At 32.4% G+C, this 12,338-nt stretch overlaps 1 protein-coding gene across 1 annotated transcript in view; it reads right to left on the bottom strand.

Annotated features, from left to right (window-relative positions):
- Positions 1-824: 824 nt before the first annotated feature.
- The window catches only part of LOC126745830 (uncharacterized), a 44,993-nt gene continuing 33,479 nt past the window's right edge, over positions 825-12,338 (bottom strand). The window contains exon 4 of the mRNA XM_050453849.1: positions 825-1,764. Within this exon, the coding sequence (XP_050309806.1) occupies positions 1,079-1,764 (686 nt within the window). The 3' untranslated portion in view covers positions 825-1,078. The remainder of the gene's footprint in view (positions 1,765-12,338) is intronic.

Raw genomic sequence — 12,338 nt, 5'->3', positions numbered from 1 at the left:
AATTATCTTCCTTATTATTCCTTATTAGAAATGTAAGTTTAGATTTTTATTTAGAATAGTTATCCTAGTTCCAAGTCTCATTCCCTTATGATGTGGTCAATATCCCTTGTATTATATTAAGTCGTCCTGACAGACCCCAGCGGCGTGAAGTGTGTCTCACTGTTTTAAATGTTTTAGTATAGAATAATGTAGCTAAAAACCGTTCTATAAATTAAATATATCTAGATATTAAAAATAAAATAACAGTAAAAAAAAAGAAATAAATAATTTAAAGAAAAATATAATAAATTAATAAAATAAAAAAAAATTAATACAAGGTTGTAGATTGAAACAATAGCATAATTTGCATAAAGGATAAAGAATATTGTTAAATAAATTATCAGAGTAATTAGAAATATGCGATACGTTACTAAAGGCAAATTAAATAAAATATAAAAACTGTAACTGGCTGCATGGTTAAATGTCACATGCCACCAAAAAAAAGTAAGTATGGGAAAATTATAATTCTATATTTCTTTTAACAGAATTAAAACATTTGATAGTTACAATGTATAAACTTTTTTTTACTGAAAATTGTATTTAGTTCTTAATTTGTCAGATTATTATCTTGGCTCCTTGAGAATATTGTTAAAGTCAAAAGCTGAAAATCTCGTAGCTCGCTAAAAATTTTAAACTTATGAGAACCGCCTAATTATATAGGTATATAATTTATTATAACTAATATTTATTATCTAACAACCCAAGTAAATTCTGCTCAGTCTAACAACGATAAGTATAAAACTAATATACTAAGGTCATAAACATTGGAAATATTAAACTATGAATGATATGTATGAAATCTTTATTTTGGAAAATATTAATTTGTTTAAAACTACTTAAAAAGTCTTCGGATAAAACATATGCTAATTTTGATTAAGGATCTAAGTAAGTAATCATAAAAAAATTAAATTAAAAATACTTAAGATAACTAAATTGTTCTTAATATCTGGCGAAAATTGAATAAACTTTATTATTGCATATCCAGCATATTTAGATCCACTTTACAAAAAACATAGACAAGATAAATTAAAATAAAATCTTATACATTGGGTGATATAACATTAACAAAGGGAGAATACGAATACATGCCAACCGACGAATTAATTCTAGAATTCATGAAGTCCGTTACGCTATATGATTGTGATGTCACTGTATTATAGGCTTGATGTGAACTGAGACTTAGTACCGAGTGATTTGGTGAAAAATTGGGCGGAAAGAAAAATTGCTGGCCAGCGGCAATATTTCCAGTAGAAACCGCACTATAAATGGGAGTAACATTGGGTGTAGGAGGTATTGTAGAAGGAGATATATTAGAGGATAATCTAGGACGGGCATGTGCTGAAGCAGTCAAGTAAGTCACTTGAGGATTGCTAAAAGATATTGGTGTAAGAATGATACAGGGTATTTGATTTTGCGCTGGAGAAGTAAAAACCGAAGGACTGGCAACGATATTATTAGTATCAAGAGGTTTAAGCTGTAAAGCATTTCGGAGCTGTTGGTTCTGGATCTCATTCTGGATAGATTCCTCCGTTGTAGTTACTATTTTAGGTGCTTCACTTTGACTCTTGTGTCTAGACATTAGTTTCATATTTTGCCTGATGGTCGCAATATCAACAGCAGTGTGTCCTAGATAATTCTTTTTTTTGGTGTCCACTTGGTTTTTCAGTAATATGGTAATAAAAGTGTCGTGTTCCAAGGCATGTGCAAACATGAAAGGGGTGATACCTAAAATGATAAGTTGTTTTTAGAATAATTATATTTCTTTTTACATAATTATTTGACTTAAGTCTCATATCATTCTGACTTTTTAATCACTAAGAAACAGCCCAAAACTGTGATATTATATTATTGTAAGTTTTGTCTCAGTCCAAAAAATTTTATTTTACTTAATTTTTTCTAAGCATACATTGAATTATGTTTAAAGACTGACATAATATCTTGTTTTGATAGGACTGTTTAACGTATGGGTGACAACACTTGTAAATCTTGTTTCTCGTACTAAAAAGTTTTGGTATGAGTACGATTTGCAACTGTAAATACCTCAAATTGGATTGTGCAACGGGGGCCGCGGTCAAGATATTATGTCCCTTGCCAGGACATTATTTCTTTTAGTTTTTAGTAATTTTGTTTTTTTTATTCTTAGAAAAAACCGCGCTTTTTGTGGGTCAAATATTGGATATCAATCCAAGATTATTTAAACTAGAATATATTTTTTTATTTATTTTTCAATTATCTATTATAAGAAATAATGGATGGTTTTTTAGAACTGAATCCTGCATCAATTGCAATTCTGTTTTGTTAAACAGCTATCCGCTTCCATACCAGATCACCGGTCATCAAATAATTTTCTTGCCGTAACTGCTTAATATTGATGATTGGTTATACCGTGCTTTGATATCAAAATAAACCACCCTTAATAACTTCTTTAAAAAAAATACGTCAATTTAGATATCACAAGAGGGCGTTTAATTTTATCTTTGACAAAGTTCTGCCAATCACCTCCTCACCTCCAGCTAACCTTAGTTTAATATGTCATATAAGTCACAGGTCTCAAATTTATTAAAATAAAAGTCAAATGATTACACGTGTTTCGGACATACTAGGTATCATCAGATCCACTGTAAAAAGAAACAGAAACAATAAGCTTTATAACAAATTTCCAACTCATATCATCATCCATTATCCGCGGAGTGCCGTAGAATGAACTACGCTACCTCGACATATGGGAGGAAGCGGAATGACCGACATAGAGAAGTAGCTAATTCAGCAAATTAGTAACTTGCGTTCCTTTTTCTTAAGAAAAACTGAAACATCACACATTCATCGTGCCCTATGTGAAGCAGACGACTTAACACTACTTAAACTGCAGGAGCTTGAGCTGCCCATATACCATCGCAACGATCAAGAAAAAATGTATTAAGAAAGATGTATTGAATGTATATACAGGGTGGTTCATTTTACTTGAGACATCGCAATATCTCGAAAACTAAACATATATCCAGAAAATGTTTCATGTAAAACTTGAATGGTTTTCAGGGGGGCATAAAATGTGGACGTCTTCAAGGTTAAATGAAGGTCAACTTCACTTTTCTGCATAGAAACCTGTATTTTTTTAATAGTATATGATTTATCGTTAAAAAATTAGTAACTTTCATCTAAAACTTTTTACATGCGACACCTCCTTTTCAAGATATTAATTCTTGTATCTTGTACAAATTTTTTCCTTGACAATGACATTAGAAACAGGAATAGCTTTGGTTCAGCAATTTTTCAATATTGTTATGACAAGGCATTGTTGATCAATGATCAATGCAAGTTGTTATGATGCGAAAATTTTCTATAGTGAACAGATCTCACGTGTTTATCTTAAACTAAAGTCAAACGTTAGAGGCGAGGCGTCAAAACAATGATCACCGCGTGATATGCGCTGACAGGCACAAATGCTCTATTGCTATTGGTCAAGTTGCCCACGAGACGGCCAACAGCTGGGTCCTCGATATTGGCTCTTTAAATCAGGGCCGCACTGGCCCTGCGGCAACATCCCGTATATTTGCTGCAACACGCACCACGCGCTTATATCGATGTCCTTCTCTATCTTATTGTACGCTGCGGCGGATTCGTGGCGGATGCATTTTTCCGGGTAGCAGCGCGCAGATATCGTCGATATCGATAACGAATTTTATTGACGTTCGTCGTTCATATTATTTCACATTTTCGTCCTTGTGTATCTTATTGCTGTGGTCGGTCTTTTGAATCGTTCTTGCGTGTGGTGTTTAAGTATTGTTAATAAATTTATATTCATTATTTTTTGATTAAAAAAATTTTGTTGAACATTTAAAATGTCCAGTACGGAGTCTGAAGCAGAGTTGGGGCCATTGGGACAATAACACCTCTACAAAAGGACAAAGCGCTCCAAAAAATTTTGCTCGTGACGTCACACGTTTGGGCCATGCACTTCGGGTTGATTTTCGCGTGAATTCAGCTGTTGACGCTGCCGGTGTTCGTCCACGGAAGGCTGCCTGCAACGCTGCCAGACTTTGCAGATTGCCGTGAACGTTAGGATGATCTATTACTATCTTAAAATAATTAAATCTATATCTTTAACTGCTCTTACTTTACAATTTAGTTGAAACCCTTACCAAAAAGAGTGCATCCTTATTTCTCTTTTTATAATTTAAACTTCTATTTTTTCAGATTTTATCATTTATCTAATACCTTGTTACTTGCCAATAGGAGTTCTTTCTATATAAATCTGATAACGGCGCATCTACTAGTTGTACCACCTGATGAAATGAGAGGTTAGGTTGTTTATATTTATGTTCTGTGGTTGCCGGTATTTCTGACGAGATCCGCAGTAAACATTAGCCCATTTTTGTGTTTTTTTCTAAAATCGGAACTGTTTATTTCCGCGAAACGTGTATGTTATATTTATGTAAACTCTTCGCGTACTTCTAAATCGCAAAATCGTAATTTTGGACTAGAAAAATCCTCGGAAAAACCGGTTTTCGGTCCCAGTTTTATTTGTTTAAATATCAGACTTTAATACTTTAGTTCGTGTTTAATTTAATGTTTTTCTCCTAGTTCGGCTTGTAGTTTATACCAGAGTGTAAATATGCCTCAAATGTGATGTGTTCCGGGTTGTAACGGAAACTATAAAAACGGACCTAAAGTGCATGTCTTCGGTTTTCCTAAGGATATACCTAAATCTAAGGGGAAAATGGGTAAAAGCCATACACAGAGATGACTTTGAGCCCACAAACAGTACCAAAGTATGTGAAGCTCATTTTCCTGAAGGTAGTATAATAAAGAGTACTTTATTATACGTTTTATTATACATATTAAGTTCAAGATTCCAACACAGGTAAAATTTTTACAATAGAATTACTAAAACCATGACTGAAACTTTTGAAACTTTTTTATATAGCGAGCCAGTTTGTGTTTTAACATCAAAATTTAAAACTCCATATACTTCCCATAGTTTAGTTGATTTATATGCAAAACTTGAAGCAATAGACCTTACTATTATTACCCTGCCTTTGGAGGAAAATGTTACCAATAATGACAACCCCGACTGAGACTTAAATCTACCACCTTCAAATACTCCTACCGAGACTGCTACCAATACCCTTGGCAATACTATTCTCGATCATGCCAAACCATCAAATGACATAAATAAAATGAAACGTGTGTTCGATTTTGTGTCAAACATACTAAAAAGTTTTAAAAACATTGAAGACAACAAACATAAGCATACAAGTATTTAAGAGTTTATGGATCCCTAATTTTACCACATCCTCAAACTATAATGGGTATTTGTAACAAACACATGACCGATCCCCACATAGATGAAAAAAAAATGTTTTTAACTTATGCCCGAAATGTGTTTAGTTTACTAAAGGATCATGGGAGATTTGTGACACTACTTTTTGATGAAATTCATATTGACCATTACATGGACTATAAAGGCGGTAATATCACTGGAACATCAGTCAATAATAAGTCTCTAGCTTCCTCGGCATTTACTTTTATGATTACAAGTGTGTGTTCCAGCTTTAAGGAAGTAGTTCACATAGCTCCCATCTCCAAAATTACATCAGACATACTTTATAATTTTATTAAGACAATTATTGAAAATTTAGAGGAGATTGGGTACATAGTTTTTTAATAGTGTGATAATAACGCCATTAGTCATTTTTCAACTGCAGACCAACTTAGCATTGTTTATCCTCATCCCATAGATAATCAGAGACCATAATTTTACCTATTTGACACAGTTCACTTACTTAAATGTGTATTTAATAATTGGCTTAACTCTAAACCAGACCAAAAATTTTATTTTCCTTGCTTCTTTTTCTGCAATTAAAAAATTACATGAAGTGGAGTATACCTAAGCTTTTTAAGCTTTTAATGTCAATATATGTATTTATGTGTATATAATACTTTACTACTTAATGGTATAATTTTTTATTAATTTTTATAATTTTTTACTACTTAATGGTATAAAAAAATTATAAATACCTAAATACATATGTTGAATTTTGGCGCAGATGTAGAGGAGTTGGGAGTCTGCATTTAATATTACACCATAATATTTAACCTGACATTCAACCAGAACTAAAACATACAATGTTTCCTGAACTCTATTCTATTCCTAGCATTTTTTAAAATAAGCCAAATATTGAGATATTAGCATATGAAATCCCTTGGTTTTTAAAAATCGGTGGCCCACATCGATGACGTCACGCGCCAAACACTAAGGCCTTGTCTTTGAGTGGGTGTTGATTGGGACCGCCAGAGAAGAGACTGAAAAAGGGCCATTTCAGTGCGGACACCAAACAACTTATTTTAAATGTTTTTAAAAGGGAAACAATAGATAATCAAGCAGTGGTTTTGTGTGACATTTATAACAAAGTGGCTGAGAGAACGGGGGTTCGAAGCAGAAGTGTGCAGCGTATAGTGGCAGAATACAAAAAAGCCGGCGTAGTTTCAGAGCCAAAAAAACCAGGTAAAACCACCACCATATTTGAAAAGTTGTCGGATATGGAGAAAAATATAATCAGAAGAAAAGTCCATGAATTTTTCTTCCGAAATGAACTACCGACTGTGGAAAAAGTTTTAAGGGTGGTAAATGAGGACAATGATTTACCTGATTTTAAAAAGACAACGTTTTTTAAAATTTAAAAAAAATTAAATTTTAAATATGCAAAAAGGGAAAGAAACAGTTTTCTAATGGACCGGGACGATATTAAATGTTGGAGAAGGGAGTATTTGACAAAAATAAAAGCGTATAGAAGGTAAAATCGCAAAATTTATTTTTTGGATGAAACGTGGTTGAATGCGGGACACACCAAATCCAAAGTGTGGACAGATACTGCAGTAACCTCTCCTCGCCAAGCCTTTCTTGAAGGTCTGTCTACAGGCTTAAAAAATCCTTCAGGTAAAAAACCTTTTGTATTTTTTTTTTTTACATTTAAGTATAATGATAAGAAATTATTTAACAATATATACTTACATTACTTGTATGTGGTCCACGGAATACAAAGTAATGTTTCATTTGACCTTAGAGGGTGCATTTATTTAAAAAAAAAACTTTTTAAATGAACAATTATTTTTCCGATTTATGATTCATTCAGAAGAATTTATTATTTTTTGCTATTTTGGTTTTTAAATGACCTAATCAACAATTCCTATAACATTTAAAAGATATGACTCGAAATACCTTAAAAAAAACTATAAAGTACAGAGACAAGTTCATGGTACCTATTTACCTTAAAAAAAGTTTTTTTTTATTATGAAAATTCCATAAATAAATTATATGAGCAAAAAAAGTAATATGTTTTTAGGAAAAGGACAGAGGCTGATTATTTGTCACATCGGCAGTGAAGATGGATTTGTTCCTGGTGGTCTTTGGGTATTTCAATCAAAAAAAACTGGGGATTACCATGAAGAAATGGACGGTCCGTCTTTTGAAAAGTGGTTTGAGGGAGTACTTCCTAGGCTAGAGGAAAATGCCGTGGTCGTATTAGACAACGCTCCCTACCACTCCAGGAAGTTGGAGAAGGTGCCTACAACAGCCACCAAAAAAGGGAGAAATCCAAGAGTGGCTTCGCTCAAAAAATTTGAGCTATGAGGAGGCCATGATTAAGGCACAATTATTAAAAATTGTCAATGAAAATAAAAGTCAGTTTAACCTCCATATAATTGATGAAATGGCCAAAACGAGCGGCAGAACTGTCTTGAGGCTTCCGCCTTATCACTGTGAGCTCAATCCAATTGAGCTCATTTGGACAAATATTAAGGGCTATGTGGCATCCCACAATACAACTTTTAAGTTTGCCGATATGAGGAAGATATTTGAAGTGGCAGTTTCAAGGATAACTCCAGAAAATTGGCAAAAGTGTATCGAACACACAAATAAGGTTGAAAACAAAATGTGGGACCTTAATAACATTATGGATGTGCAAGTTGAAAGACTTGTTATTCCATTGAATGGCAGTGATACCTCATCCAGTGGAAGTGACACTGACTAATGTGTTTCTGCCCACACATTTTTTGGCTCCGACAACCACCAGAGTGTTTGGTTTCTCCCCTTTTCCAAGGAGAGATTGATGCTTTTTATTATGGTAAGAAAAAGAATTAAAAGAGTTGAATCAGTTCATAATAATGATTTTTAACTTTTCAGTGTTTCCGCCCACACATTTTTTGGCTCTGACAACCACCAGAGTATATTAATAAGTAGCAATTTTCAATTTTTTTTTAGTGTCTAACATTTTTCATCCAGAAAGCCAAGAGTGATTGCTTTATCAGCTTTTCCAAGAAATTTGAATTTATGTTTTAATTTCTTTATTTTATTTAAGTGCCTAAATTTATTAAAATTGTGTTAATAAAATAAAAAGGAGTTTATTTTAAATAAAATAATATGTATTTTTAAAACGTTTTATTAATTTATTATCCTCCTATTTACCCACTATATTAACCAACATCTATCCATAATGTGTACATGGTTATAAACATATTAATTTAAAAAAAAAATTGTTATTAATGTTCAGTCAAAAAAATATGTATATTATTTCACCTGTACGTCTTTTTGCATTATTATTAAGTATTCCTATTTTACTTCAAAAATTACATAAAGAAATCCAACATTTATTTTTAAAGGCTTTCAAGATCATTTTTATAGGACAATATCACTTAAAACACAAAATTATAAATATGAGTATAAATCAAGCCAGTTAAATCATGTTTGTAGAATCATCCTCATTAATCCATCAATATTTACTTTTAATCTATAAAAACGCTAAAATTAATAAAAAACCAATAGAATATAATATCTAAATTCAATACTAAAATAATATAAAATCAATTGAATATAAAATCAATTTTTAAATATTATTTCAAAAAAAAATTAAAAATTCATATTTATGGGCTGATTTCGACCCTGGCTACGTCAACTGTCTGAGGCGTCCCTTTAAATATCACGTGCGGATGACGTGGTTTTGTTTTGACGCTTCGCCTCTAACGTTTGAATATCATTTAGGTATTTCAGGCGATTGTAAACAAATACTGATGAATAAAGTAAATGAGAGATTATTTTGGTTCACAGTATTGGTTCAGTTATCAAGTATTTGACTATTTTGTTGAGTGACTATGGAATGCCTAACAATAAATGAAAATGTAGAAATGGTCCTTATCTATGGTGAATCTGAACGGAATATTAATAGAGCCATTGAACTGTATACCATGCGACATTCTCAACAGCGACTGTCATCGCGAGCATCATTTTATCGTATAGTGAACCACTTTATAGAATCCAAAAATCTCATCCATTATTCTCTAAGAGACCAACATATAAAATTCACGAAAACAAAGAAAAACACAAAGTCACGGTTTCACAATATTATTATTTTTATTACATGTTGTGATACCGTGACTTTGTGTTTTTCTTTGTTTTCGTCACTTTATAGAAGATGGAAGTGTGAGAACGATAAATCGATCACGAAAGAGAAGCATTACCAGTCAAAATAATGAAATTGCCGTCTTAGCTGCAGTTGCCCAATATCCTGGACTCACGATCAATTTCTTCTGCTTCTAGAATCTCCACAAATTTTAAAACGCCACAAGTTTTATCCGTATCACTTGTCGTTACATCAAGAGCTTTACGGGAATGACTTCCAAAATCGAGTGCTGTTTTGTGAATGGGCCCAAAATCAGGGCCTGTATTTTTGAAACCATTCGACTTTGATTCGCATACGTAATTAGTGGATTTCGCACGAAAAATCGATATTCGTATTTTTGACCGCTTCGTATGCAAACTTTTTCGCATGCGGTGTCTCGCATGGGTATATACCATTCGAATTTCAAAGTTCGTGTGCAATTTTAAATTTGATTCTGCCACTTGCCTTGTTTTGATTTTAAACTAGCTTTGTTTTTTTTTTATTTATGTTCGTTAAGTATTTTCGTAGTGGTTTTTTGTTGTTTATTGAATAAAAAGAACTATAATCAAATGGCAAGATTAATCAATCTTGTGCAAAGAAATGTCGTCGATGCACTGGAAGAAACTGAAACTCTGGCAGATAGAAGGAATAGGATGTACTCATCATTTCTTGACCCATTTGAAATGTATTCAGATGCTTAATTTAATAAATTATACAGGGTGTTACTTAAAGGTATGTCATAATTTAAAAGGGACATTCCTGGACCGATTTTAAGTCAAATGGTTCATATAAACATGGGTCCTAAAATGATTAGTTTTTAAGATACAGGGTGTTAAAGTTTAATTTTTTTTTCATTTTTAATAAATTTTTCAAATACGGTTTAAAATATTGAACTGAATTTTGGCACAAAATATTATGGCATAAAAACACATTTTTTAGATGTTCACCTACTTTTTTTTAGCAACCAGTGGCGTAGGTAGCTCTGATGAATTTTTAATACAATTTTACAAAAAGATTTTATCTTAATTATCAATCAATTATAAACAAAAAATTCCTCCATGACTTTTGCTGTAAATCTTACCGTTTGGGTATAATCGTTAATTAAAAAAACGTCTTTTATGCATTAAATGCATCTTTAAAAATTATGGAAATAAATCAAGTTAGCTTAGTGTTTAGTATGATTTTATTTTCACTTTTTATTAGGTACATTTTTCAAATATTTATTTTCAAGCTATTTTTTACAAACTGGTGAACAAAAAGCAACAACAATTAAATACAATACATACATACATAATTTACAACAAATGTTGGAAATGACCACCTCTTACCTCTATGCAGGCTTCTGCTCTTCTTCTTATAGAATCACGAACTCTTTCGAAAATTCCAGGCGTGTTTCGTATAGTTTCATATCCGTCAATAATTCTATTTCTTAGTTCTTCTAATGTCACAATTGGTGTCTGATAAACAAATGTTTTTAGGTGTCCCCACAAAAAAAAATCTAGGCTATTTAAGTCAGGTGATCTAGGTGGCCAAAACTGTGGTCCTCTACGGCCTATCCATTTATTTCAGTAGACTCTATTTAAATGCTCACGAGCCAATATGCTTAAGTGGGCTGGAGCTCCATCATGCATAAGCCAAAGTTGTTGCCGTAACTGAAGAGGAACATCTTCGAGAAGCAAAGGCAAATCATTTTGGAGAAAATTACAATAATTCTGTCCGTTAAGGCGTCCTGGTAAAAAAGATGGTCCAGTTAAATGATCGGATACGATACCGATCCAAAAGTTTATTGAAAATTGTTCCTGAAAATGTGTCTCTGTAATCGCATGAGGGTTTTCTTGAGCCCAGTAATGATTGTTATGGAAATTGATTATTGCATTTCTGGAGAAATTAGCTTCGTCCGTAAACAAGATGTTCGCACCAAATTGAGGATTTTGTGTTACTTTTTGGAGATACCATCTACAAAATTGCGTACGCGGTTCATAATCTCTAAGAAGCAATCCCTGAATCCTTTGTATGTGAAAAGGATATAACAAAGAATCCCTTAAAATTTCCCATACCGTCTTGTAGCAGATGTTCAATACCATACCAATTTTTCGTGTACTTGTGGTCGGATCCTCTTCGACTGCATGTAGGACAGCCTCTTCAACTGCCGGTGTCCTAACTGTACGGGGCCTTCCCTCGGCAGAATTAGCCTTAAACCTCTCAGATTTAGCCAGACGACGATAAATGTTTATAAATATTCTTCTATCTTGGGACAGCGCGATTAGGATACCTTTCTTGATACAAACGCCGCGCCTCCATAGCATTACCATTGGCAAGTCCATAAAGGAAATGCATTTGCGTCATTTCCAAATTAGAATAATTACCATTTTTTAATTAGTACAATTCACGTTTTAAGATCCAAAGGGTACTAAAAACAAAGTATCAAGAATAATCATTAACGCAAGTGTCATAATGTTTAAAACAACAAAAAACAATTTCTGGCAACGAGCAAAGCTAACTTGATTTATTTCAATAATTTTTAAAGATGCATTTTATGCATAAAAGACGTTTTTTTTAATTCACGATTACACCCAAACGGTAAGATTTACAGCAAAAATCATAGAGGAATTTTTTGTTTATAATTGATTGATAATTAAGATAAAATCATAATTTTTTTCGTAAGTCAATGGCGTAGTATTTTTTTTTTGTAAAATTGTATTAAAAATTCATCATAGCTACGCCACTGGTTGCTAAAAAAAAGTATGTAAATATCTAAAAAATGAGTTTTTATGCCATAATATCCTGTGCTAAAATTCAGTTCAATATTTTAAACCCTATTTGAAAAATTAATAAAAAACGAAAAAAAAATAAAACTTTAACACC

The sequence above is a fragment of the Anthonomus grandis genome, chromosome 16 (genome assembly GCF_022605725.1).
Source record: "Anthonomus grandis grandis chromosome 16, icAntGran1.3, whole genome shotgun sequence".
Lineage (NCBI taxonomy): Eukaryota > Metazoa > Arthropoda > Insecta > Coleoptera > Curculionidae > Anthonomus > Anthonomus grandis.
This window is presented reverse-complemented; position numbering and strand designations above follow the sequence as displayed.